This window comes from Panthera pardus, unplaced genomic scaffold (assembly GCF_024362965.1).
Source record: "Panthera pardus isolate Hobbes unplaced genomic scaffold, ASM2436296v1 HiC_scaffold_17, whole genome shotgun sequence".
Classification (NCBI taxonomy): domain Eukaryota; kingdom Metazoa; phylum Chordata; class Mammalia; order Carnivora; family Felidae; genus Panthera; species Panthera pardus.
In genome coordinates this window covers 124,032,160-124,059,754 of record NW_026526732.1, presented here as the reverse complement: position 1 = coordinate 124,059,754, position 27,595 = coordinate 124,032,160, and the positions used below count along the sequence as shown (strand labels likewise).

At 43.5% G+C, this 27,595-nt stretch overlaps 2 protein-coding genes and 1 long non-coding RNA gene across 4 annotated transcripts in view; all 3 read left to right on the top strand.

Annotated features, from left to right (window-relative positions):
* The window catches only part of LOC128777718 (uncharacterized), a 57,254-nt gene extending 42,062 nt beyond the window's left edge, over window positions 1-15,192 (top strand). The window contains exon 2 of the long non-coding RNA XR_008423050.1: window positions 14,503-15,192. This is a non-coding gene — a long non-coding RNA (uncharacterized LOC128777718). The remainder of the gene's footprint in view (window positions 1-14,502) is intronic.
* On the top strand, window positions 101-13,154 carry PAK1IP1 (PAK1 interacting protein 1). 2 transcript variants are annotated; one of them, XM_053904912.1, is made up of 10 exons: window positions 101-251; window positions 2,730-2,895; window positions 6,391-6,511; window positions 6,587-6,661; window positions 7,197-7,249; window positions 7,647-7,792; window positions 7,887-7,984; window positions 10,344-10,443; window positions 11,672-11,795; window positions 12,185-13,154. In XM_053904912.1, exons 1-10 carry the CDS (start codon window positions 168-170, stop codon window positions 12,382-12,384), a joined length of 1,167 nt encoding a protein of 388 aa, XP_053760887.1. In that variant the 5' UTR covers window positions 101-167; the 3' UTR covers window positions 12,385-13,154. The 2 variants fall into 2 exon arrangements, with proteins under 2 accessions (XP_053760887.1, XP_019275681.2); XM_019420136.2 differs by having other exon boundaries at window positions 102-251; window positions 11,672-11,791; window positions 12,184-13,154.
* A 5,034-nt stretch (window positions 15,193-20,226) lies between the features above and the next one.
* On the top strand, window positions 20,227-27,353 carry TMEM14C (transmembrane protein 14C). Its single transcript, XM_019420137.2, has 6 exons — window positions 20,227-20,354; window positions 21,352-21,414; window positions 21,733-21,809; window positions 22,651-22,752; window positions 25,855-25,942; window positions 26,857-27,353. The coding sequence occupies exons 2-6, from the start codon at window positions 21,392-21,394 to the stop codon at window positions 26,909-26,911; spliced, it is 345 nt and encodes a 114-aa protein (XP_019275682.1). The 5' UTR covers window positions 20,227-20,354; window positions 21,352-21,391; the 3' UTR covers window positions 26,912-27,353.
* The last annotated feature ends 242 nt before the right edge of the window (window positions 27,354-27,595 follow it).

Sequence of the window (27,595 nt, the reverse complement as noted above, 5' to 3'; positions counted from 1 at the left end):
CTTCGAGCGCTGAAACCGCTTCCACGGAGACAGGCGCCCTAAAGGCAGCCCTGCGCCCATGACGTAATTTGAGCGCCGACGCAGGAAGGACCCCACTTGCTCTGGCATCCGCTTTCGTCACTGTCTCAGCTGAGCGGCGCTGGTTGAAGGGGCACGTGCGCTGCTGAATGGAGCTGGTCGCTGGTTGTTACGAACAGGTCCTTTTTGGGTTCGCAGTACGCCCCGAGCCAGCTGCAGGCGACGACCACGAGGTAAGAGCGCGCGCCGGGAGGGACTGCGGGAGGAGGGGCGCGGGAAGGTCTGGTCGGATTCCCGCACGGCCGTGGTAAGCACATCATCACAGGTAAACACACTGATCTCTTAGGGATTAATTGATGAATCAAACTCAAACGTATAATTTAGCTTTTTAAAACCTGGAGTAGGCATTTTCGTAAAACGAGATCATGTTTGTTCGGTTTAGTAGACATTCTGGCCACGGTGCGGGAAGGAAGCTGGCAAAGTCCGTTGACAGCCGGTGTACGCGTTCAGGATTTAAAGAAAGAACAGTTCGCTTTTACTGAGTTTTTGTCCTTGAATTTGACACAATGTTAGATCTGGGTCGGGTTAAACCTCTCGTTGATAAAGTGTCTCCAGTTCATTCAGTGTTTTTGAACTCTTACCACGGGGCCGTTAATTGGTAGTGGAGGTGCAAAGAAGCCAAAGGAATGGGTACAGCGCTAGAGAGCTTGCCGACATAAGGGCAAAGGAGACAAATGCGTGGAGGCAAATTAGAACAAAATAGAAGTATTTTTACTGGATGTGTGAGCAGAAAGGTTAAGTAAATTGCCGTTAGTCAAACAGATAGGACATACCCAGGATTAGAAATAAGATCTCTTAACTTTTAATCCAGTAGTATTTTTCCCTAAGCAAACCTAAGTATCTCCTAGAAACCCATTCTTTTCAGTACTTCTTTGTGAAAAAGTCAAGGTGTCAGTCTTGAATTAACCAGAAAACTGGAGGGATATAACTTGAATAATTACTTTGTTTGTCTCCTCCTGCTTATTAATCTTTTTGGCTGGAAGGTGCCATCTCTTGAATCTTAAAGATGATGCCATTGTGTTCTCTTTGTAATAAAGTCACTGCATTGTTCCAGACATGTAGTGGTCTTCCCAGCAGCCTCCTGAGGCAAATACAGTTATCCCCATGTTACAGATAAGGAGCCTGAAGTTGAGATAGGTTAAGTGACCTGCGCAGTGCCACACAACTAATATTGGGAGACCTGGGACTCAAGTCCCTAGGTGTCTCTGAAACATGAAGCTCTTGTACTACCCGCTGCTGCTTCTAAACCGAGACAGACCAGAGCTCAGATAATCAACATTCCCTCTGTAAAGTGCACAAGCAAAGATTGTCTTTGATTTATGGTCATAGCAGCCCCTCAGGAATATTGTGCCTTTACTCAAAAGAGGCTCCCTTGGTCCTATTGATGGAAGGACTGTCTGATGCTGTAGTTATTTAGAAATTAATTTGCAATGACACATCTTAAGTGTGTTCAAAGAAATCTGATGGATTCTTCTTCCGTGGTTTGTTTGATTTGCTAATACTCCTTTTTTAAAAAAACTTAAAAAAAATTTTTTTTTAACGTTTATTTATTTTTGAGACAGAGAGAGACACAGCATGAACGGGGGAGGGGCAGAGAGAGAGGGAGACACAGAATCGGAAGCAAGCTCCAGGCTCTGAGCCATCAGCCCAGAGCCCGACGCGGGGCTCGAACTCGCGGACCGCGAGATCGTGACCTGAGCTGAAGTCGGACGCCCAACCGACTGAGCCACCCAGGCGCCCCAAAAAACTTTTAATGTTTATTTTTGAGAGAGACAGAGTGCAAGTGGGGGAGGGGCAGAAAGAGAGGGAGACAAGAATCCCAAGCAGGCGCCAGGCTCTGAGCCGTCAGCACAAAGCCTGATGTGGGACTCAAACCCACGAACCGCGAGATAAGACCTGAGCCGAAGTTGGACACTGACTGAGCCACCCAGGTGCCCCAATTTGCTAATACTTCTTGATGCGTCTCCCTCAATTTGAGGTGTGTGTATGTATTCAGCTCTCTTATTCCTTGCACTCAACCAGTCTCACTTATTTTGTCCAAAAGTTGCATATCAATAAGCGTAGAGTTCTTGAGATCTCATCATGGGTCATTCTCTAGGGCTTATTTTAGTACTAAGGGAGACACAGTGTTTATCCTGTTTATTTTTCTTTATAAGACTTGTCATTTATACTCCTCTCTATGTGATACCATATTTATTTACAGTTTGTTTCTCCCACAGGGATGCAGTTACATTAGAATTACGGCTTTCTTTTCTTCACTGTTACGTATCAACTGTCCAAAATGATGCCAAGCACATAGTAGTCATTTAGTATTTGAACGAATAAATTCAAATCAAATTTGAACATTTGAATGAATGAATAGTGAAGTCTCACATATAAATACATACATGAAGGAGTTAAGGATTGGAATAGGACCTTAAAGTAATCCGGTCTCCATAATTGTTTTGGAGTCTTGATTGCCTTCCTGTCTCCTTGCTGCCTGCCTTTTTTAATTCTCAGGGTCTTTGTTTTTCTTAGTCTGCTATCCTTGCATAGTTTTTTCTCAATTTGTAAGTATCCACTGGTAGTTTTCATGAATTGTGGAACCACTTAACGTGTTTCTGGAGAACTGTGATGGGATTGTGACACTGATTGCATGTTTTACTCTTCAGCAAAAATGGACTCCTGTGGCTGACTTCACTCACCATGCCCACACTGCCTCCTTGTCAGCAGTGGCTGTCAATAGTCGTTTTGTAGTCACTGGGAGCAAAGATGAAACAATTCACATATATGACATGAAAAAGAAGGTAGACCATGGGGCTCTAGTGCATCACAACGGTAAGAAAATTATATCCTTTAAGACAATGGTGAGGCGTCATTACTTGACAATTTGACTTGAGTTGAACAATTCATTAAGTGCCTATTACATAGTAGATTCTGTGCTAGGAAATACAGAAATGAAAAAAAACATGTCTTTTGTTTTTAAGTTTTTCACGGTCCATAGTGAGAGACAGAAGGGGGGCACTTAACTGCATCTGGGGGGAGTGGGAGGAAGCAGAAAGTTCCCTAAAATGACATCTGACTGAATTATCTTAGAAGAGAAGTGCCAGTTGTTAGCCAGGTGAAGTTTTCAAGGTGGGAGAGAGGGCATCCCAGGCAGCGCGGGAAGTGCACGGAGCACAGTAGCAGCCTCATGCTGATGGCTGACTTCGTTGAGGGAGTACCACGTACCCAGCAGTTTGCCAGTAAGGTACAGTTGCATCTTTGGCTTCCTAGAAGAGAAAACCAAGACTCAGAGATGTTTTGTGAGTTGCCCATAGTCACAAAACAGTGGAACTGGAACTCAGACCTAGGTGTGGAGCCCATGTCGTTAACCACTGGGTGCATGGGGACCCGTAAGCAAGTCAGTATTACGAGAAGGTTAGAACGGAGGTTAAGGTGATTGGGGAATTAGACAGGCCACGTCCTGGATGGTCCTTGAGAAGAAGAGGTTAGGGATTGAATGGTAGGGAGGGGCGGTGTGGGCTTGAGGAAAGTGCTGGCACCTGGCATACAAGAGAGAGGCTGACCAAGGACAAGCAGAAGGACTAGTGAGTCTGCCTGATTGAAGTTGGAGGCTGTGGCCCGAGTAACATCCGTTTGCACTAAGCTCCAGACATTTTTGTGGGGAGCAGAAAGTTACCCGGTACCCATGCAACAGAAGGATTGATTTACAAAGGATTTTGATGAAAGATGGTTTAAGTTGTCAGTCTAGAGAAAATGGGGTGTTAAGGGCCTGCAGATCTCTGAAATAAAAAAGCAGGTGGAGTGAATGAAGGGGGCAAGAAGGGGCTGGTGAAAGGTGAGGTTGCAGGCAGGGAAGAGATTCTTCAAGAGTTGTAATGTGGAGCAGCTCTAGGTGGTAACATGTCCTGGGTGTAGGTGCGAGGGACTGAACTAGAGAGGAAGCAAAGGTCACTGGAGTGGAGGTCAGGGCCTGGTGATTCTCCAGTCATGCTTGGGTTTTCCGCACTGATGGTGAAGTTGTCCAGGATAGTGGTAGGATTTAGGGATAAGAAGACTGAATAGGTGTGTGTTTTTCCAGTATTGAACGTTATTCTGTTTTTATTGTATCTTCCCAAGGCACAAAGAATGAGGTTTAACACGTGTTCCAGGAGAAGGGAAATGGAAAGGAAGAACTCAAAATAGTAGAATCAGTTAGATATGTACTTAGTTTGGGGAAGCTCTGCTCAGGTTGTTGATTTCCTGCGATTAAAGGGAGATAAGACAGCTACGCACTGATTTCTAGCAGTAATTTGGAGTGTTCAGTGTCTTTCTCAGATGGTCCTTAGCTACTTTGACAAGTTTTTGCTTTTCAACAGAAGCTAGACTTTGAGTGAGTTCAACATATGTTCTTTTTCCCTTCTGCCTCCTATTCCCAGTTCCTTCAAGAAAGTCCTCTCTCCCTTAGGTGTGGAAGAAATAATTTAAATCAATCTGGTCTGCCTAAAGCCATTGGTACAGGTGTTGTACAATAAGGATGAGACTGACTTAGAAGGAGTTTGGATGGGGATGAAGTACGGTTCCTAACTTCCTTCATTCTTTGTATAACTCCTGTTTATCTAACAGTTGGTAATAGATAAGATCTTTACCAAGGTAGAAAATAAGTTGATAGAAAGGAAAATGGACAAAGGTGGCTAAAGACTCCCACTTTGATAAGGTTGTATATTACCCCATATATTTGGGGATGGGGCTGGGCAGTGTGCAAAATTATATTTATCAGAGATCTTTTACTCTTTCCATATAAAGGACAATGTAAAGGACTGACCAGGAGGTGGCAGGTGAACAACAGTGACCCAAGGGTTCATATTCTTATTTGAAAAGGACAAGATAGTAAATATTTAGGCTCTGCAGCCATATGGTCTCTGTTTTGATTACTCAGCTCTGCTGTTGCAGTGCAGAAAACAGCCATAGACATTTGGGAACTGAACAAGCAAGTCTGTGTTCTGGAAAACTGCATTTATTAAAACAGGCCACCAGCCAGATTTAGCTTAGAGACAGTAGTTTGTTGACCACTGAGCTATAGGAAGAGTAAGCTGACGGACACAAGCTTTAAAGGATAGGGAGTTTTATTTGAGGGTCAGGGTATCATGCATTGTCCATATACAGGGACTGCTTTTGGGGGTCAGAAGAATGCTGGGTTCCTCTATCACCTTAACCTCCTTCCAGCGAGGTTAATATTTGAGGGTATAGAACATGTTTGTCTCTCTATCTCAAGAGCTGTAGAAGAAATTCATGGGAGATTCAGGTTTTAATTTTTGGGCAGAGGGGAGTGGAGTTGTTTGTGAAGAAGTTGAAAAGCTGTAGGAAAATTTGTGAACCATACAAAGGAGATTACAGAAGGCATAGTTGAACAGTAGGACAGTTTATAAAATTGTTTTCATAAATTCTTTGTGTTTTAAGATTTAAAAAAATTTTTAGTTATTTTTTTAAAGATTTTATTTTTAAGTAATCTCTAAACCCATTGTGGGGGCTCAAACTTACAACCCCGAGATCAAGAGTCATCTGCTCTGCCAACTGAGCCAGCCGGGTGCCCCTGTAATAAATTCTTAGGACAGTGAATGAAAACTGTAGAAATCAAATAGAAAACAGCTCCGGAGTGATAATAATTGGATTGTGGATGATTGGGTAGCTAACTAACTGATTAGAAAGTAATAATCATTCATTTCTCTCTTCTCTTTCAATAAAGAAAGAAAGGGAGGGAGCCAGGGTGCCTGGGTGGCCTCCAACTCTTGATTTTGGCTCAGGTCAAGATCCCAGGTCCTGGGATCCATCTGCATTGAACGTGGAGCCTGCTTGATGCCCCTCTTACCCACTTGTGTTTTCTCTCTCTCTCTCTCTCAAAACAAAAACAAAAACAAAAAAAAACCCACACAAAGCAAAAACAAAAACCAAAACAAAGAAAAGGGAAAGGAAAGGAAGAAGTTATATGGTTGTATATCTTGGTTTGTTCCCCAGATTAGCTGGTTTATTAGTTGGTTTTTTTTGACTTCTGCTCAAACAATCCTAGCCAGCCGTCTCCTAAATTTATGATTCTGGACCCATAGAGCAAGTAAATGAACTGATTAGCTCTAGTCTGTATCTACAACTAGAGAAATTCTGTTGAAAGTATTTGCACAGCCTTGAAATTGTATGTTCTGATATGAAAAAATTAATTTCTTCACCTAAGACTTTAAGGTTTATTTCACTAATGCTGACGTTAGATTTTTACTTACCACAGCATAGCCTTCAAACCAGAAATGGAGTTTGCATTCAAAATGAACATTAAGTTGGTCTATTTCGGTTTTTCCACAGGCACAATAACTTGCCTGAAATTCTATGGCAACAGGCACTTAATCAGTGGGGCAGAAGATGGAGTCATTTGTGTCTGGGATGCAAAGAAATGGGAGTGCCTGAAGTCCATTAAAGCTCACAAGTGAGTCTAGTCCTTTCCCATTGGTGGTCTCCAGGTACCAGTCAAGTTGGGGGCTAACTGTTGGTTTCCTTGTAGAGGACACGTGACCTTCCTTTCTATTCACCCATCTGGCAAGTTGGCCCTGTCTGTGGGTACGGATAAGACATTGAGGTAAGGTCATTAATGCCAAGAGCATCTTTTCTCAGTTGTGGTCTTTGTTCTCCAAGTACAATAGCAGGAACCTAACCATCAGGGTATTTTTTACTACAATAATTAGATACACTTCTGTCTTGTGTCCTGGCTGTCAGCTACTTAGAGATACTGCAGTACAAGGAAAAGCTGAAAGCCAGTGAACCTTTTCATGACGGTAGAGGAAAAAAAAGGACAGACTCTGTGTTCAGACATACACATTACATCCCAGTCATTCATTCGGAGTTGGGAAGCAAAGAGGATGGTCCTAAAAAGCAATGTTTTAAGAGGTGAAACCTTTTGAAAATATATTAAACATTTTAAGTAGGTGAAAGGGGTGTGGGAATGGATGCATTAATCTTGCTTAATGGTAAATATTTCCAGTGTTGTTGTAAGAAACATGACAGTTCCAAATAGCGGCATCTGTAGTAACTTGTCATTCGAGTAAGTGTTCATTACGCTTACCTTTACACCTAGTAAAAGTTACCATGCCATAAGTGAGCTTCCTGTTTTGCAGAACATGGAATCTTGTGGAAGGAAGATCAGCATTCATAAAAAACATAAAGCAAAGTGAGTACTTTTATTTGGAATGTTTTTTATAACTTGATGGAATATGAATGTAGACACACACATTCTTTTGTGTGTGCGTGCTCACCTTTGTTTCCCCTGCATGATGGTGGTTACCTCCTAGAGCAATGCTTTGGGTTACTTTTCCCATTTTCTTTTTTTTCCCATTTTAGATTGGGATTCTTGTTGTCACTCTGTCACCTACCAGGTCTCTGACATTTGATGATTCTTTAATCCAGTTTATTTTCTAAAACTTAACTTGCAAAATATGCATCAAAAATTTCTTATGAAGGGTAAATAGGACAGTGGATGTGAAATGCATGGTACAGCTGTTTGCTATTTTTGTTATTACTCTGGTCATTGTTTATGAAATAAAAAAAGCTTTTTTTTTAACTTGCAGATGCTCACATAGTGGAATGGTCCCCAAGAGGAGAGAAATACGTAGTTGTTATGCTGAATAAAATAGATATCTATCAACTTGACACTGCATCCGTTAGTGGCACGATCACAAATGAAAAGAGAATATCTTCTGTTACGTTTCTTTCAGTAAGTGATGAGAAATCAGTGGTGGAATCTTAGTGTATATGATGATGGTTGCAACTGTTGATGACATTCCGGATATTCTTTTTCTCTCTTCTAGGAGTCTGTCCTTGCAGTGGCTGGAGATGAAGAAGTTGTAAGGTTTTTTGACTGTGATTCACTAATGTGTCTCTGTGAATTTAAAGCTCATGATAACAGGTATTTTTTTTTTTTCCTTGCCAGTCTCTATGTGTATGTGTGTATGTAAGTGTAGAGTCTCCAGTAAGTGTCACGTATGCAACAGTTTCATAAGGTAGGGTACATTCCTACATATATATGATTTCTGGAGTCTGAGAGGATGGTAGAAATGTCTTGGCCTTAGTGCAAAAGTAGGGAAGTTGTCATCAGGACTAGTGATTTGCACAAGATGTTTTTCCAATAATATTAGGCTTGGGGCCTAAAATCAGTCATATTTGAAGAGAGAGGAACAAAAAAAAAACGATCTTGAGCTTTGCCAGGATCTCTCTTGTCCTTTTATTTTTTTCCTCTTTTCCACTTCTCCCTGTGCACACTACTAGTTTTTCCTGCAGGAGAAATATGTGAAGCAATGACTTCTGTTTTATGCCAGTCTTTCTTACCTGTCACTGCTCACTGTATCTCTGTGGGTAGACACTGCCGTTCAGAGTAAAGGCTAAGTGACTTGGCCAGGTTACCCCACTCTTGTGTGCTGGAGCTGGGATCCAAACTCAGTCCTGTCTGCCTCTGCTTTTTCTACTACAATTTTGGGAAGGGTGATAATGCACTGTTCTACTTTAATGTGCTTCATTTACTTGTCCTTTTATGTCTTAAGTAAGTCCTAGTTTTTACTTTCCAAATAACAGTTTTTAAGAAATCTCTTGGCAATACTCAAATACTGCAGTGTACCAGCTCTGGTTTTCTCCTGCATTAGGAAGTGTTCATTCAAGGCCATGTCAAAGGTACTTAATAACACTAGTACACTTAAGCTAACACTTAGGATATTTGGCTGTTTATTCATTTAACAAGTATTCATTGAGCATCCATTAAGAACTGCACTTAGTATTTAATGATGAATGGAAAGACAAGAAGTTGCATTTAGTGGCTCTAGTCGTAGAGCAACAGACAGACGATGAACAAGTAAGCAGGTAATTAGAACAGGAATAGAAATGTGTGCTTTAAGAATAACAGACATAACTTGCACAGTTTGATCCAGAAAGGGGGAGGGGGTAGGACTTGAGAGGGGTAAAAGGGAGCCGTTTCTGAAGAGACGAGCGATGGCACGCAGTCACCTGAGGGAGGAAAGAGCTGGATGTATTTTAACAAGAGATGGAAGAACGTTGTGACTAGATCAGAGTGAGCCAAATGGTACATGGCCTTGTAGACTGGTGAAGAGTTTAGATTTTAGCTAAGCGCCTTTGTAGATTTTTTGTTTCCTACTGTGGAAAAATGTAAAGGCCAATAGACCAGTTTAAGGAAGCAACCCCCATAGACCCACCACCCAGCTTCAGCAGTTGTCAGTTTATGGCCAGACATGCTTTATATATACCCCCATATCCTTCCTCCTCTCCTGTGTTATTTAAAAAAAATTTTTTGGGGGGCACCTGGGTGGCTCAGTCGGTTGAGCACTGGCTTCAGCTCAGGTCACGATCTCACGGTCCGTGAGTTTGAGCCCCGCGTCGGGCTCTGTGCTGACAGCTCAGAGCCTGGAGCCTGTTTCGGATTCTGTGTCTCCCTCTCTCTCTGACCCTCCCCCATTCGTGGTCTGTCTCTCTCTGTCTCAAAAATAAATAAATGTTAAAAAAAAAAAATTTTTTTTTTTAATGTCTATTTTTGAGAGAGAGAGAGAAAGAGCCAAAGTCATGATTGGGGGAGGGGCAGAGAGAGGGAGACACAGAATCCGAAGCAGGCTCCAGGCCCTGAGCTGTCAGCACAGAGCCCGACATGGGGCTTGAAACCATGAACCTCGAGATCCACCCAGACACCCTCATCCTGTGTTATTTTAAAAAAGATCCTAGTTTTGTAGGATTTTAAGCCTGGGACTAACATGATTTGATTGATAGTTTTAAAAAATCGTTAGCAAAAATGGAAGCAGAGAGACCAGTTAGGCTCCCTGGGAATCCAGAAGAACAGGGGTAGTGGCTTAGACTAGGGTGGTGGCATTGGAGGGGGGGTAGAAACGGGTGCGTAGGAGGAAGCCCGTGGTTCGTTTCGTTGTCTTACTTGGCTCTTCATACTGAACTTGGAGTATCTTGAGGTGAAGGACTTTAAGTATCTTTATGTCATTTGTGATAACCTAATTACTTATGGTTATCATGATCATCTTTTCAACTTTTTCTTAAATATGGTTAATAATCCACTTTATCTTAGAACTTAGACCCTGAAAATGGCGCACTGACTGATGGGGATGTGAAGCACAGTTCTATTTTAGCACCGTTCCTTGAGCAGTTTGGAAGCACTTGAAACATTGAAAAATCGAGAGATTGTGTGCGTAGAAGCTCTACAATGGTATTGTACTATCTGGAAGAAAGGATCCTTTATGGTGTTAATATTTCTATTTTAGGATAAAGGACATGTTCAGTTTTGAAATTCCAGAGCATCATGTTATTGTTACAGCATCAAGTGATGGTTTCGTCAAAATGTGGAAGCTTAAGCAGAATAAGGTTGGTGTCTTAGCACAATGTGAATGCGCTTTAATGCAAGTCTTTATTATCGGTATTGTTTTGAGTGAAGTGAGGTGGAATATTTTCCAAAGGTCATAAGGCAGAGGTCTTTAAAAAAACCTGAGAGGGGCGCCTGGGTGGCGCAGTCGGTTAAGCGTCCGACTTCAGCCAGGTCACGATCTCACGGTCCGTGAGTTCGAGCCCCGCGTCAGGCTCTGGGCTGATGGCTCAGAGCCTGGAGCCTGTTTCCGATTCTGTGTCTCCCTCTCTCTCTGCCCCTCCCCCGTTCATGCTCTGTCTCTCTCTGTCCCAAAAATAAATAAAAAACGTTGAAAAAAAAAAAATTAAAAAAAAAAAAAAAACCTGAGAAATCTTCCACGCATGATTGATACTCATAGTTTTAAAGTTAGGAAGAGCCACGGTGGGGGTTGGTGTGGTGAGTCTCAGCTGGCAGGATACGAGAACTCATGCTTTTTCAATCAGAGAAATGCTGCTTTCTTCTCATTTGTGTGTAGATTGGTGTTCTCTGTAAGATTTTGTTAGATAAAAATGCTGCCATTACTGGGGTGCCTGGCTGGTCAGTAAAACACGTGACTCTTGATCTCAGGGTTGTGAGTTTAAGCCGATGTTGGGTGTGGAGCCTATTTAAAAAAAAATACTGCCATTACTAAAAACTCAAAAATTCCTGATCAGTAATCTTAGAATAGTTTTGAACCAGATAAGTGGAAAATTAAATCCCTTTAGTGGTCTCACTCTTAACAGATTTTCTTGTTTTTACTTGTTTTGCTTGGTTCTCTTATAAACCCATTCTACAAATGTGGTTTGTCGAGTGTGTGCTTTGTGCAAGATTCTTTGTTAAAACCTAGAAATGAACGAGACACGATCCTTTTCCTTGGTGAATTTACAATTTCTGAATATTCAGAAAGTGCCTTGCGAAGGGCATAGTCAGACCAAACATGGATCAAGATGATGGAATTCTTCTATTTTATTCTCAAGAAAATATAGTAAGTTTTAAATTAAGTTCACTCAGGGGTGCCTGACTGACTCAGTCAGTAGAGAATGCGACTCTTGGTCTTGGGGTTGTAAGTTTGAGCCTCACGTTGGGTGTAGAGATTACTTAAAAATGTAAAATAAAACCTTTGAAAAAAAGTTAAGTTCACTTGATTATGGAAAAAGAAAAGTATTTAAAATTCCCCCATGTTAAGAATTCTTCTTTCTTCTGTTTTAGAAAGTTCCTCCATCTTTACTCTGTGAAGTAAAAACTAATGCCAGGCTGACATGCCTTGGAGTGTGGCTAGACAGAGTGACAGACACAAAAGAAAGCCTTCCTCCGGCTGCAGAGCCTTCTCCTGGTAAGTGAAAGTGATTGTTTTTTAATAATTTGTTAGCTCTTGAATTGTTGAGGTGGAGGACATTCAGATAACTTCACTTCATCATCAGGTTGTGTTTATTTCAAGAAGGAAAAAGCAGTCTTTAAATGCACTGTCTCGGGGCACCTGGGTGGCTCAGTCGGTTAAGCATCCGACTTCGGCTCAGGTCATGATCTCACGATTCATGAGTTTGAGCCCCGTGTCAGGCTCTGTGCTGACAGCTCAGAGCCTGGAGCTTGCTTCGAGTTCTATGTCCCTCTTTCTCTGCCCCTCCCTTGCTTGTGCTCTGTTTCTGTCTCTCAAACGTAAATAAAATATTAAAAATTAACTAACTAAATAAATAAATAAATGCACTGTCTCTTGTGTTTTAGTAAGTAAAGAAGAGTCCAAAATCAAAAAGGAAGCTGGCAATATAGTGCAGGAAGAAGAAAGGCAGTCCAAAGCTAATACGAAGAAATGTGGTTTAACTGATGACAGTAATAAGCCAACGAAAGGAAATAGCCTGGTGTCAACCAAGAAGAGGAAAATGGTAGAAATGTTGGAAAAAAAGAAGAAAAAAAAGAAAATATGAGTGATACAGTCAATCCCACATTCCTTCTATGAGAAAAACTTATTAGATGGAATCATTCTTTTCAAATGTGCCTGCCTCCCCTCCACGAGTAAAAGCTAGAAATTTCTTCTTTTGGAGAAGATGTACAGCTTAAAAAAACAGACAAACACATTTAGATGTTTTCTATTTTTATTTTTTATTTTTAACAATGGTAAAACAATTTTTGGTAGGCAGTGTTCTATTATATATTATATATCGTGATATATAGTATGTTAATGTGTAATATATAATTTTTAGCGTTGTATAAAGCAAATAAAGATCTTAAAATATTTAGTTTAAAATATGCACAGTTTTGAACACATTCTTTACCAGAGATGGATAAAAAAATTGTTTTTCAGATTTTTCTCCTAAATGGGGGAAGAATAAAACTTAGCCTTCCTTTGGCTTCTTCAGATGATTCTAGTACTTTTGATGCAGATTTTGATCCTTTTCGTAACCAAGGTATAAAAAGATTTTCATACCAGTAAGTATATATTAAGACCAACTCAAAACTCATGGACACGTAAAATATGTATGCATAAAGTGTATGCTTAAATTCAGGGCTATGTCCTTAAGAAGGTTCTTAGATTGCCAAACCTCATCAGACTACTCTGCTTCCACGCTGTGGATGAGAAGATAATTGAAGGTTTGGAAAATGACATTTTCAGGGTATGTTGTTTTTTTTTCCCCATCTGTTTCAGGCCAACAAAAACAGTCATTTAGTTAATCCAATAAAGATAATCTTAAATTCAGCCTGTTAATTATAATCTTGTCATCTCTCTCTTCCTTGCCCAACCCCCCCCCCCCCAGTAGATTCCTTGGTATTTAGAAAAGATACATTAATAGAGGATTCATAGATGTGAATTAGCTGACCAGATGTCAAATACCTAAAGCCGACAGGGGAATCCCTCCTGTTCAGGCTAATTAAAACATCAAGCATTTGGGCACTGGAATTGCCACTCACTTCACAGGAGGAAATCATCTAGGAAGTGAGCCAGAATCCGTGTCTGACATTTCAGGCTACCTCCTCGTTAACTTCAGGCCTATAAACAAAGATGAATATAGATTTGGGTTATTTGTTATGTTTTTGTTTAAATATTTAATATTTTTTAGAGCAGTTTGAGGTTTGTTTCTAACAAAAGGGAGAAGGTGCAGAGATTTCCCATGTACCCGCTGCCTCTACCATGCACAGCCACACCTGATATCCACATCACTCATTAGAATGGTACACTTTTTACCAGGGATGAACCTACACTGACGTGTTCGATTCACCCAAAGTTCATGGCTTACCGTGGGGATCACTCTTGGTGTTGAACACTGGATGGGTTTGGAAGAATGACCTATTATAATGCACAGAGCATTTCCACTGCTCTGCAACAGCTCTTGTGTTCTGCCTGTTCCTCTCTCCCCTACCCAACGTTCCACGATCACTGATCTTTTTATTGCCTCCATAGTTTCGCCTTGTCCAGAATGGCATGTACTTAGAATCCTACAGTACTGTATCCTTTTCAGATTGGCTTCTTTCACTTAGGAATATGCATTTAAGTCTCTTCTGTGTCTTTTCATAGCTTAATAGCTCATTTCTTTTTAATGCTCAATAGTATTCCATTGTATGTGCCACACATTACCACTCATTCACTGCTAGAGGACATCTTGGTTGCCTCCCAAGTTTTGGCAGTTACAAACTTGCCATAAACATTTGCAAGTTTTGGGGTGGATGTGTTTTCAACTCCTTTGGGTAAATACTAAGTAGTGTGACTGATGGACTGTATGGTGAGTGTATGTGTAGGTTTGTGAGAAACGGCCATCCTATCTTCCAAAGTAGCTGTACCATTTTTCAGTCCAGAACATTTGTCAGTTTTCTGGATCTTGGCCAATCTTGTGTGTAGTGGGATCTCGTTATTTTAATTTGCATTTCCCTGAGGACCTACGTGGAGCTTTTCCTATGCTTATGTGCCATCTGGATATCTTTGGTAAAGCGTCAAGCTACTTGGCCTATTTTTTAGTTAAATAGTTTCCTTACTATTGAGTTTTAAGAATTCTTTGTACTTTAGAGGCGCCTGGGTGGCTCAGTTGGTTAAGTGTCCGACTTCAGCTCAGGTCATGGTCTCACAGTTCGTGGGTTCTAGTCCCACATCAGGCTCTGTGCTGACAGCCTAGAGCCTGCTTCAGATTCTGTGTCTCCCTCTCTCTCTGGCCCTCCTCCACTTATGCTCTGTTTCTGTCTCAAAAATAAATAAAAATTGTGCATATGTATGTACACACACACACGCACGAGTTCTTTGTATTTTGGATAGCAATCCTTTATCAGATGTGTCTTTGGAAATATTTTTTACCCTGTCAGTAGCTTGTCTTCTCATTCTCTTGATAATACTATCTTTTGCAGAAGTTTTTAATTTTAATGAAGCCTAGCTAATCAATTCTTTCTTTCACGGGTCATATTTTTGATGTATCTAAAAAGGCTTCACCATCCCCGAATGTCATCTAAGTTTTCTCTTAAGTTTCTTTATGGGAGTTTTACAGTTTTGCATTTTCCATTTAGGTCTGTGATCCATCCTGAGTTAAGTTTTGTGAAAGATGTTAGGTCTGTGTCTAGATTTTTTTTTTTTTTTTTTACACATAGATGTTCAGTTCACCATTTGTTGAAGAGACTATTTTTGTTTTGTAGTATTACCTCTGCTCCTTTGTCAAAAATCAGTTGATTGTACAGTTGACTCTTGGACAATGTGGGTTTGAACTGTATGGGTCCATTTACCGATTTTTTTCAATAAATACAGTATTGTAAATGCATTTTCTCTTGTGTTTTCTTAGCATGTTCTTTTCTCTAGCTTTATTGTAAGAACACATATATAATTCACATATAACATACAAAATATGTGTTAACTGTGTTATCAGTAAGGCTTCTGGTCAGCAGTAGACTTTTAATTAACTTTGAGGAGAGACAAAAGTTAATATGCAGATTTTTTGACTGCCTGAAGGGTCAGGGCCCATAACTGAGCTGTTCAAAAGTCATCTGTATTTGTGGTGGTCTATTTCTGGGCCCTCTATTCTGTTCTGTTGATCTACTTGTCCTTCCCCTCTATGTACAGTCTGCACATAGTCTTGGCCATCTACATGTCGAATTATCCACTTTGATACTTGTGTCTGAGCAGATTCTCTTCCCAGATTCACTCTTTCCCAATTCAGAATGCACCATGTCACCTATATCTCCCCCTCCTTTGTTCACTAGCCCTGTGCCAGGCGCTACCCTAGATTCTGGGTGCTGAAAGGAAAAGTGTGATCTCAGCCTAAAGGACGAAAGTTGGTAAATAATTACACGTTAAGTGAACAGATCTGCCTGGATGACTCTCCTATAGCCTGAAGCCTTTTTGAGCACCCCTCCCTTCTTTCCTTTTGTTGAACCACACCCTTAAGTATACCCTCGGTGCATAACATCCTTGATCTGCCCTGCAAATATGACTGACACATACCTATTCTTTTTTTTTTTTTAAGCTTAAGTTTACTGATTTTAAGAGAGAGAGTGTGCGAGCAGGGGAAGGGCAGAGAGAGAGAATCCCAAACAGGGTCAGCGCAGAGCCCAGCGTGGGGCTCGAATCCATGAATCGTGAGATGATGATCTGAGCCTAAATCAAGAGTTGGATGTTTAACTGACTGAGCTGCCCAGGCACCCAGTTACTTAAAATTTAAATCCAAGTTAATATACAGTATAATAATGGTTTCAGGAGTAGGATTTAGTGATTCATCACTTAAAATAACACCCAGTGCTCATCACAAGTGCCCTCCTTCTTGTCCATCGCCCATTTAGCCCATCTTCCCAACATCCCCAAGCAACCCTGTTTGTTCTCCGTATTTAAAAGTGTCTTACGGTTTGCCTCCCTCTGTTTTTATTTTTTTCCTTCCTTTCGCCTATGTTTGTAAGTGAAATAAGTCAGAAAGGCAAAGATATGATTTCACTCATATGTGGAATTTAAGAAACATACCTAGTCTTTAACATCCTCCTCTTGGGTGGTCCCTCAGCACATACTCTGTTGCAGGATTTTTTTTTTTTTTTTTTTTTTTTTTTGGCCTCAATACCCCGGGGTTTGTTGTCTCGGCGCTTTGAAGAATGAAGAAGTGGACACAAAATGAGCAGCAGGCAAAAGTTTATTCGCGTAGAAGATTAGAAAGTAAGACTAGGGGGCGCCTGGGTGGCTCAGGTCATGATCTCGCAGTTTGTGAATTTGAGCCCCGCGTCGGTCTCTCTGCTGACGGCTGCTGACGGCTCGGAGCCTGGAGCCTGCTTCAGATTCTGTGTCTCCCTCTCTTTCTGCCCCTCCCCTGCTCACGCTCTGTCCCTCAAAAATAAAAGTTAAAAAAAGTTAAAAAAAATAGTATGAAATGTCTCTTTATAGACGGGGGCATTTGGAGGTGAATACCCACAACACTAGGTAAGGATCTTTGTTTTATAATTCTGGTCAGCCCTCCCTTCCCTTCCCCCCGGGTTCCTTCTTAGGTCCTCCTCTTATCGGTGAGAGAACTCTAGGTGCTGGGTTGTCCATTCCTTATTGGCTCGATTCCATTGTGGGTGCTATGTGGCCATATCATTCCTTGTGGGTCATACCTTTTATGGTCTGTCTTTCACAAAAGACCTTTTGTGAAATTCCTGAGGGGAACCTGAGAGGGAGGAGGTGGTGACTATTACATTCTTAAGAGGAACCGTACCCCGGAGGGAGTTTTTCTGTGGTCAGATGCTCTCAGCATTGTCCCAAAATATGTGTTTCCACACCCAGGGACCTCCGGTCCTCACCTTTCCCTCTCTGCCTACTGGATCCTATCTTTTCCTATCATACTCCCTGCCCCTGGCACTCGAAAAGCAAGTCTTAGGGCGAGTGGGATCCAAGAGACCTACTTGTCTTGTGGCAGCCAAAGGAACACTCCGTCCACAAGCCCCCTACTAAGGGGCCATTTCTTGTCAAGCTAGACTCGTCGGCCTTTCTGTTTGGTCTAGCGGCTCCTTTGGTCTTTGGAGGTCTTTTGACATTCACCTCCCTTTCGCAGAACACCTGTAATGGCCTGGGATGGTCAGGGGCCGCTTGACTGAGGACTTTAATAAAAAAAAGGAGATGTGAGTTTTTAGACAAGGATAAAAGGGCATTTCTGGCAGAGGAAATGGGGTGCTGTCTCAGCTAAGAGAGACTTAGCTGCGAGACACAAAAAAGCTGCTCTGGCTATTCTAAACAGAGGGCACGGGGCTGGAGTTTTAACAAAGACACAGGTGCGTCGGACAGAAGAGAACCAGAGCTCAGAAAGGGAGAGGGTGCAGTCAGGGCGGTCTCTCCACCTTGTCTCCAACTCCACGCGTTGTCTTCACGCTTCTCTCTGCAGACCGGCCTCTCTTACTCCACATCTGTTCTCACTCAGTCCATGCTCACTGAGCAGCCGTTGTGTGCCAAGCACCGTTCCAAGCGCCGCATAAACATCCTTCTCAAGGAACTTACGTGCTGGGTGGGAGGATGATTGTGCAGTCAGTAAGTTTTACAGCATACTGTGTATGGAGGTAAGCGTCATGGAGAAAAATAAGCCGTGGAGGGAACTGCGGAGGGATTGCAGTTTTAACCCAGATAATCCGGGAAGGCCTCACTGAGCGGGTGACCTTCGAATGAAGACAAAGGAGGTGAGGAAGTGAGCTGGGAGATGATCTGGGGAGAAGCTCTGGGCTGATGAAGCAGCACGTGCAGGTGCTCAGAGGTGGGCGCGAGAAAGGGGGCCATTGGAGGGATTTGAGCATATGTATCCACAACTGACTCATAACAGGAGTGCTCTGGTCACTGTATTGAGAACAGACGAAAGGAGTTAGGGCAGCTCTGCCATTTATTAAGGCCAGTGGCCATGTCCCTATTAGGTAACCTCTTTCTCCTCTTGTGTTTGAAAGCAAGAGATAATAAGAGTCTCTAGTCCAAGGGTTAGTATGAAGATTAGACGAGTTCATCTACGGAAAGCACTTCATGCGGTGTCTGGCTTACAATTAACACGCCGCATGTTTTCTTTCTGATAAATGAGGTCCCAGAAGCATGTGGCAGATAGGGTGGGTTGAGAACGCAGGCAATATTTTTTCATAACCTCACTCGTCAATTTCCTGGGGAAAGGTTTTATTGATGGATGATGGTCCTCTTCAAAGCTACAAAATACATCCTGAACACCTAGAAACTGGTATTGTAGATCCTCAGTAGACGTCAGGTGAAACACTGCAACCGGGAATTTGTTTTTGACATTTTTGTTTTGGGATTTCTTAATGTGTGAAGTCACACATGAATGAGGTTCCAAAAAGGGTCAAATAATGCTGAAACTGAGGCACTATTCCTTCTTCTTCACAAGCTCTTCCGTTTTGGCCGACGGACTTTACTGCTCTGGTTATGTGCGTGGCTACGTTTGTCTGTCTACCGAACATGGTCTGGACCCTAGGCCTCTGTGAAAGAAACAAACAGAAACAACCTGTTAAGAAGCCCCAGTGACCAGAGGACTAAAAACTTCTCCCTCACACGATCTTGGTCACACTCCATTGACACATTTGTGGCTCAGGGGTTCCTAGGTGAGAACTGAGCTATCTCCTAAAATATGTTAATGCCAATGAGAAACATTACTGAACACAAATCGTTAATTTGGTTTACTCTGTAACTAACTGAAACAGAGCAGAGAGCCAATGTATTTGACAATAAATTTTGGGACTACACACAGAGAAATGGGGTGTGCTACGGGTTGAATGACGAGGCAATACAACATAAAGGTGAGGGTGTAGGTTTTGAAAGACCTTACTTCAAATAACAGCTCTACCAAGCATTACAGTTGTAGGTAATTAACTTAATCCTCTGTGGTTCAATTTAAGTCTAAAGGGCAGGGGTAAGATCATGGTGGTGATAACTAAGGTTTACGTATACCCCTGTATCGGGAGGCGTGCATCCCTAAGTCCGTTCCGAGGTGGTTAAGATAGGTCCCGTTGTTGGTTGTTAAGCGGAGTCTTCCAGTAATTTGGTGAGGATCTGGCCTACTAGAGTTACCAATGGTTCTTCTTAGTCCTTATCTGCTTTGGCTGGTAAGAATCAGCGATGGTAACCACAGGGTTCAGTTTGGGTATCTGAAAGGTTAAGAGATGTTGCAAGTGACAAGTTTTTGTTTTGGAAGATGCGGGAGCTGCGATCTCCTTTTTTTCACTGAAGACTGTATTTATAAGATTTATCTACGTTGATCCTTACAGGGAATGAGGGGGAGAGAGACGTCAAGGATAACACCCAAATTCTGGTTTACAGCGATTGAGTGGTCGCGCAGGAAACGCAGGGAAGAGACGCAGATCTGGAGAGGGAGTGGAGATGATGTTTCGTGGACACTGGCGCATACTGCGGTAGTAGGAAATTATATTTCACTTATCCTCTCCCTTCCTTTAAGTTGCTTCTCAGATAATAATAAAGCCACATTATTGTCTGGCTTGTGGCCACCAGCTCTGCAGGAAGAAAGTAGTTCTTAACCATGGCAGGCAAAAACCGCGATTCGGCGAGTGAGAATCCTCCCGGATGGCCAGCTCGCGAAGCCACTTGGAAAGACCCGACTCAAATTCTGGGTTTCAGGCGGGCTGCTGGCGAGCCGAGCTTCGAAGGCCGGTCAGCACGGCCGGAGCGGCGATTGGAACACCGGCGTAGGGACTCCAGTCTCGCGCCGCGACTCTCCGCCCCACCTCCCGGACGCAGAGCGCTCGCCTGGACGCTTCCTCTCAAGCCCCGCCCCAGGCGTCTCCCGTTCCTGGAACGCATGCGCGCGCCGCGACACCTCCCCCTCAAGCCCCGCCCCATGCTCCGCCCCACCCCTCGGTCCGCCTCGCCCTCGGGACGCAGAGCGCGTCGCGACGTTTCCGGCGGGGCCCGGACTCCCACGCCTCGCCGCTGGTACCCCGCGGTCTACCGGTGCAGTCGTAGGGGAAAGAGGTTCGGTGCTTGGGAATTAATTACTATTTTATATCATTTTGACTTGTTTGGGGTTATATAAGAGGCTTTGCTGCCGCTTACTCGTTGTCCCCCAGATCCAGGCAGGGGCTTTAGGCTGCGTCACAGTTTCCTTTCTAGTCGTGCATTTTCTGCTTTCCTTAAAGTAGTCGTGAATCTTGCAGAACCCCTGAGCTCTGGAGGCCAGTGCTTACCAGTGTAGCGTAGCGGTGATTAGTTTCCTGGGGGTTTTATTGCTCTTGCTGCTTGAAAATCTCGCTGAGTGCTACTTGCAATTAATGACTGGCACAATTCCAAGTAGCCCCTGCCCGACAATTAAAAATTTAAACAAAAGGTTGTATTGCTTTCAAGTTAAACCATACCAGATGCATTTCTTTGCCAAGAGCGAAGTGTTCCACGTTAATTATGATTTGGACTTTCCTGTATTTTACCCCCCCTCACCGTCCCCAGTCTAACAAGAGTTAGGAATTGGATGCAAGATTAAATAGCTGTCTGAAAGTTTTGCACGTGTTGAGTTTTGAAAGAATTCAGTTCTTTGGGCAGGAGTGGAAAGGGGTAACTGAAATAGTTGAATTAAGGTTACAGGAGATACTTAGTTTCCGATTCAGTAATAATTTGGTTAGCTGGTGAAAAGGTAAACTTATCACCTGGACAGAGCTGGTCCGTGAATTTTGCTGTTTCCTGTAGTCCTGTGCTATTGGAATGGAGGTTATTACCAAAATGGTTGGTATCTGCTCAGCATTTACTAGCGGCTGAGCACGTTTACTTATTATTTTGTTTAATGCCCACAGCAGCTGTCGGAAATTTGTACCATTCTTATCCTCATGGTACAATGAAGGAAACTGAGGCTTAGAGAGGTTGGGAGCTTGTCCATTACTTCTTAGCTGCTAAGGAGTGGAGCTGGAACTAGGATCCACTTCTTTCTGACTGCTAGAGAGACGTGCTGTTTACCACCTCTGATCCAGTCCCTCGTTCCCAGGTGCAGCAGGTGTACTCTTCTGTTGGAGTGAAAGAGAACAATGCAGAAGGACTCTGGCCCGCTGTAAGTACACAGTGATTGGGAGTAGAATAGCCAAGAACTTCTCAAAACCAGAGCTTCTTTCCTGATCTGAAAAGTGCACTAAGCGTAGAGTGCCGGACAGCCTGGGGTATCGGAGCATTGGCCATGTAGGCCGGGAACCTGAGTTTGAGTCCCGGCTCCGTCACTGTCTCCAGGCAAGTCCTCTAACCTCTAGGCTTTATTTTCATTTGTACAGTGATATGACTGTTCTGGAATGATGACGTTTTAGTCCCATCCTGTGATTGTGGTTTTTATTTTTTAGACATGGTTGGCACTGGTTTCTTACTCTTTCATTTTCAGAGTGCCTTTACACTGGATTGGCTTTGGCTATGCAGCACTGGTCGCTTCTGGTGGGATCATTGGCTATGCGAAAGCAGGTATGGTTTGTAGCTACCTGACCTCTTAAGATCTTCACGTTGTTGCTGGTAAAGAGTGAGTCCCCGGGGTCCCCAGAGTTCAATCTTGTTTGAGTCAGGTTTGTTTGAAGCCCTCTAGCTGGGGTACAGGCTCCTTTTCAGTCCCGTAGCTGCCCCTGCACTTGCTTTCCCATTATCTGGCTGACCTAAGTCAAGCTTCTTGTCTACTCCCTTGTTCTTGGTGTCTTTATCTAAGATGCCGGGCAGGAGTGGTAGTAGATTGTTATTATCATCGACTACCACACATCTGCCTTGACCCCAGGGTGTTATTATCTCTGTGCTCTTTGGAGTAGGCAGAAACCTCTTTTCTCATCAGGCATAGTTCTATCAGCAAACCTGCTGTTTCTACCTCTTTCCTAGCCTGCATTCCCCACCCCAACACACACACACACACACACACACACACACACACACACACCAGAATTCTTACTCTCCAGGTTTTGTTTTGTTTTGTTTTAATTCACTGCCCCTACTTCCTTCTCCTTTGGGGATTTGCCTGAGGTTCTGCCTGTGGACAGTTCCAACGCTTGACAGGTTCATCAGGCCTGGTTAGGAGCCCTTCTTTGGTCCCCAGATGCAAGTGTCCGAATATTAAAAAGGAGAGGAATAATGTGACGTTACCCCGACTTCTCCGTAAAATAGCAAACGCCGCACACATTTGCCTGCTTGAGAGCTCCTTGGTTATGAGCTGTGTTGAGAGAAATTCTCTTGGCTGTTTTCCCCTGGAGGGAAAGGAAATCTGGTGACTTCTGTTGATGAGTGTCTGACGTTATAATGCAGGACTGTATTTGCTTCTCTGCAGGTAGCGTCCCTTCACTGGCTGCTGGCCTTCTTTTCGGAAGTTTAGCAGGCCTGGGTGCCTATCAGCTGTCTCAGGATCCGAGGAACATTTGGGTTTTCCTAGGTACGTCCGCTTCCCTGTCTCTCTGGTACATTTATGTATCCAGAACATTCTACCCAAAGGCTCTGGTTCGGTGGCATGTGGCAGGATCTTCACATGAAGACAGTTTTACTACTTCTGCCCAAGTGCTGGGGAAGTTTTAAAATTGGGAGTGGGGAGAGTGGTGCTGATTTCTGTTTACTTTCTATGTACAGAATACGGAAAGGTTTTCATGCCTCACAGTTTAGGTCTAGCCAACGGAATTAGTGTTAAGCTTGTACGAGGCAAGTAGACGTCTCGTAATCATTATGTCTGCCCACTGAAGAGCATGTGCTTGACCGTTACCGGAGGATCACATGCCTGGGTGAGGTTTGCCTCAATAGTGCGTTTGTTTGCCTTTGCAAATCACGTGTTAGCCCTTTAAAACTAAGCTGAATGTCTGGCATAGGCCTTGCCTTCGAGGAGCCTTTACGTTGACTGATGCTGTTGGGGTGACTGCAGGGCTGCTGAAGTGCCCCGTGAGCAGCCCAAACAGCAGCACCGGGGAGGAAGATCACTTCTTATCAGCGTGGCCTGGGGTGCATTTTCACTGAGCTCTCCCCACACATCAGCCATTCTGCCGGGAGCGTGGACATCTCGCCGTCTCCCCAGATACGCAGAGTGGGAACACGTGCAGTGCCGGCCCTTAGAAGAGTGGTGGGGAGAACAAGTGTGTTGACCGAGTGGCTCGTACAAGTCGGCACGGGTTGGGAAGGGAGGTCGTGGCGGCTGATTTGGGGCATGCCCGTGGAAGGAGGAGGCGCCCCGCTCTCAGCTCTGCCTCCCAGCTCCCTCGCTCAAGCTCCTGAATGACTTTTAGGCTTCCTTTATCCTCGTGTCTGATTCTACTCCTGCTCTCAGCAACTGCCCTCAGCAACTGCCCTCCCTGCCTACGTAAAGGAAAACAGCAGTCATCACACGGAGGCTCCAGCATGCCATCATCACCCAGGCCTTCCACTGTGCTGTTTCTCTCTCAAAGGCCAATCCCTCCACCCACGCTTTGGGTCTCTTCTCCCCACCTTCTTGGGGTGTTATGCTGCCAGAGATGTCATCTCTTATTTGTGTTCTGCCCTGCGGGTGAATCCCTCCCACTCATGTTCAAAGGTGTCCTCTCTTACCCGTTAAAAAAGAAAGGACCTCTCGTGACCCCACTTCCTTCTCCAGTTGCCTGCCCTTCTTCTTCCCCTTCAGCAACTTCCCTAAAACAATCCGTTCTACTCCCTGTTTTTACTTCTTCACCTCTCACATTCTCGACCCCCCTTTTTGTGTCCTTTGTCCATGGAAATAGCTTTCCTTGAGCCTGTCAGTGACCTAGATTTTCAAAATCCAGTGTATATACTTTTAATGTTTATTTACTTATTAGAAAGAGCGTGTGCCTGAGCTGGGGAAGAGCAAGAGAGAGAGCGAGAGAGCGAATCCCAAGCAAGCTCCATGCTCAGTGTGGAGTCCGACACGGGGTTCAATCCCATGACCCTGGGATCATGACCTGAGCTGGAATCAAGACTCAGATGTTTAACCAGCTGAGCCACCCAGGCAACCCGACTGTACATTTTTTAATCCTCATTCTAGTTGGCCTTTTAGCTTTTTCAGCATAGGAGACCAAGCCATTTTCCACTCTCCTGTTTTCCTTCTTATTTTCTCGTTCTCTTTTGTTGACCCATCTTTCTTCTTGGCCATTAAATATTTAAGTTCTTAAGACCTGGCTCTTTGTATATTTTTTTTGTTTGTTTTTAATTTTTTTAATGTTTATTTTTAAGACAGAGATAGAGCATGATCAGGGGAGGGGCAGAGGGAGAGGGAGACAGAATCCGAAGCAGGCTCCAGGCTCTGAGCTGTCAGCACAGAGCCCGATGCGGGGCTCGAACTCCGGGACCTTGAGATCATGACCTGAGCCGAAGTCGGACACTTAACCGACTGAGCCACCCAGGCGCCCCGTATCTTCTTTATACCGTCTTGCTTGGCAGTGTTATTGGGGTCTAGGCCTTAAATTACCATTGAAACGGAAAATTGATTCAGAAAGGCATCACTCCTCCAAGCTTTACTCATAAGTAAAGGTTGTGTGCTTGAAATCTTGTCTCCAGGCATCTGCCCAAACGTAACCTCATGTCCTTACAGGTGTGTTTGGTGCCGGTGTTTTCCATCCATTTGGATCTTGTCCTCCTCCCATCTTTCTGTCTCCTTCAGCAGTCAGTCCCTATTTGCACTACCTCCAGCCCATACCCTGAAGTGTCTCCTTCTGTGTCTCCATGGCCACCGTTCTCATCCCAGTACCCCTTATCTGACCTGCATTCTTGAGGAAGTTCTTCAGTGGTATCCCGACATGCTCTGGTTTCCCTCCGGATTGTTCTCCATGGAGCAGCTCGAGTTCTGATTTTACAGTCCTCTTATGTTCACGTATCCCTCTGCTTGGTATGCTTTGATGGCTTCTCATTGCTCTTGGGCCGAAGAACATAGTCCTCAGTAGGGCTGTCAGGGCTCTGTGCTCTGGCCCCTCTTCCTCACTGGCCACAGTTGAGCCTTCGGTTCCCTCTCACCACAAGGCCCCACCATTATTATCCCCTCTCTTGGAATGTGCTTTCTTCCCCCTTTTAGCTCTTCACTCCTTTTCAGATCTTGGCTTTTTGGTCTTCGTTTCCTCAGCAAATCCTTTCCTCATTTTCCCGAATAGGCGGGACCCTCTTAGAGGCCTTTTATGATGGTAGTTTTGCCCTCCAGCACCTAGTGCAGTGAGTGCATGGGAATACATGTAATAGGTCTTCACATGCTGACTAGCAGAGCATACAGTTAAGGTAAATACATCAACAGGGAATAGAAGAAGACCTACCGCAAATGTGGAGAAAACTATGGCGGAAGAATGGTGGGTAGTGAGGCTGGAAAGGCAGGTTTGGCCCAGATGGTGAGGGCCTTATATTCCAGTCTTTGTACTTAGTCCTACAGGGCGCGGGTGGCCACGGAGCACCCCCAGCGCTCCCCCAGCGTGGAGGAGATGGTATGAGAGGGGATCTGGCCCTTGAAAGGTGGGTGGGACATTGGTTCTCCCGTATAGAAGATGTAATGATATTCGATTCTTTCTGTCTTTCCCCTCAGCTACATCTGGAACCTTAGCTGGCATTATGGGGATGAGATTCTACCACTCTGGGAAATTTCTGCCTGCGGGCTTAATCGCGGGTGCCAGGTATTTTCTGTTCCCTTGCCGTTCGTCACCGGGATGGAGTTGAGTTTAGGGCCCCAGATACACTGTACATTCCAGAATTTACTTGTGTTGGTACACCTGATGCTGGACATCAACCGAAATGATTTAATTTACACACAAATAGGAGAGGCTGCAAAAACAGTAGTTGATTTGATGTCAAAATGAAGTAAGTAAGTTCATGGCTTTGCTGTCACGTTTGCAATCTGGTCCATCCTGGCTCCTGCCTCCTTCAGAAGGAGCTTCAGGCAAAGCCCTGACAGCGGCTCTTTCTGCGACTTTCAGCTTTCTTAGACGTGTGCGTGTCCTTTATCACTGACCATTTTGTTAAAAGGGAGTTTTGATTGAATCCTGCTGGCTAACTTGAGTTACAAAACTCAGACCAGATTGTTTTTAAAAACGTTTTCCTTACGTGTGATAAAGATACTCTGAGGACAGGATTTTTAAAAATCTGTTCGAAAGAAGATCACTAACCTGACTTCAGTCATAGTTATGCTGTCAGGCATAATGCTTTATAGTCCGTGTACACCAAGGTCAAGAGCAGTAAACTGGGAGACTGGAAATCTACCATTAACTAGCTCAGTGACCCCGGAGAGACCTTGGTCTTTCAGCCTTCAGTTTGCTCATCTCTTTGAATTACTGGCAGTGAGATTAGGAACTCCCAATTCACACGTACCATTTTGAGGCGGGTGCAGGGCAAGACTGCCCCTTGGCATGTTACTACTTTCGTGTTTCCAAGAATGAAGTCTCCACCTCTGCCTGCTCGGCCTCGGCGTCTCCTCATGTAGTTGCGAAGGGCCTGTAGTCTTAGTTTCTTAAAAAAGAAAAAAAAAAAACAGTCGAGTACCTGTTGTGTTCTTTACCTGATGTGTTTTTGTTTATGTGTTTCTTTTGAACAGTTTGCTGATGGTCGCCAAACTTGGAATTAGTGTGTTGAATAGACCCCATCAGTAGTAGTCATGTCCCAGCTTGGACTCATGAAGATTTTACAAACTTCTCCAATATCAGTGTATTAAGAGAAACAAGTGCAGCATTTTCACATATTCTGACATTTTACTTAAAAAAAAAAAATGACATTGAACTTTGCAGAAGAAATCATTCATTTCACTACAGCCTTAAAGAGGTGGTAGTTTGTAACCCAAGAGCTCCTTATTACACTTTGATTCTTGTGTGTTGATGTTCTCTCTTCTTTTTGTGTCTATAGGTAAAACCTCAAAGGGTAAAACGTTAGGTATCAACTTTGGGGACCCCCAAACCCCATGCCCTACTCAGAACAGTGTGAAAAACATCTCTTATGAGCTTTAGGGTTTCTGTTTTTTGGCTCATCTTAGAGCACAGACCTACTTTGAAATTATGTTAAATGAAATATCAATGAAAATAAAATTTACCATTAATATTTTCTATGGTGTCTTCGTTGCCAGAGTTGTCTAGAACATAGACTGGGATGTGAATGGCAGGAAGCTATGGGAACGTGGAAGTGTTCTGTTAATGTTTTATTTAGTAATTATGTATTTTGAATAATTTAAGAACCAAGGAAAGCTATGTATGACTTGATTGTACATTGCATCGAAGCTTGTTTTAAAGGTGATCTTTAGTGAGGATTTCTATGGTTAGGACTGTGTAACAACAGCAACAGAA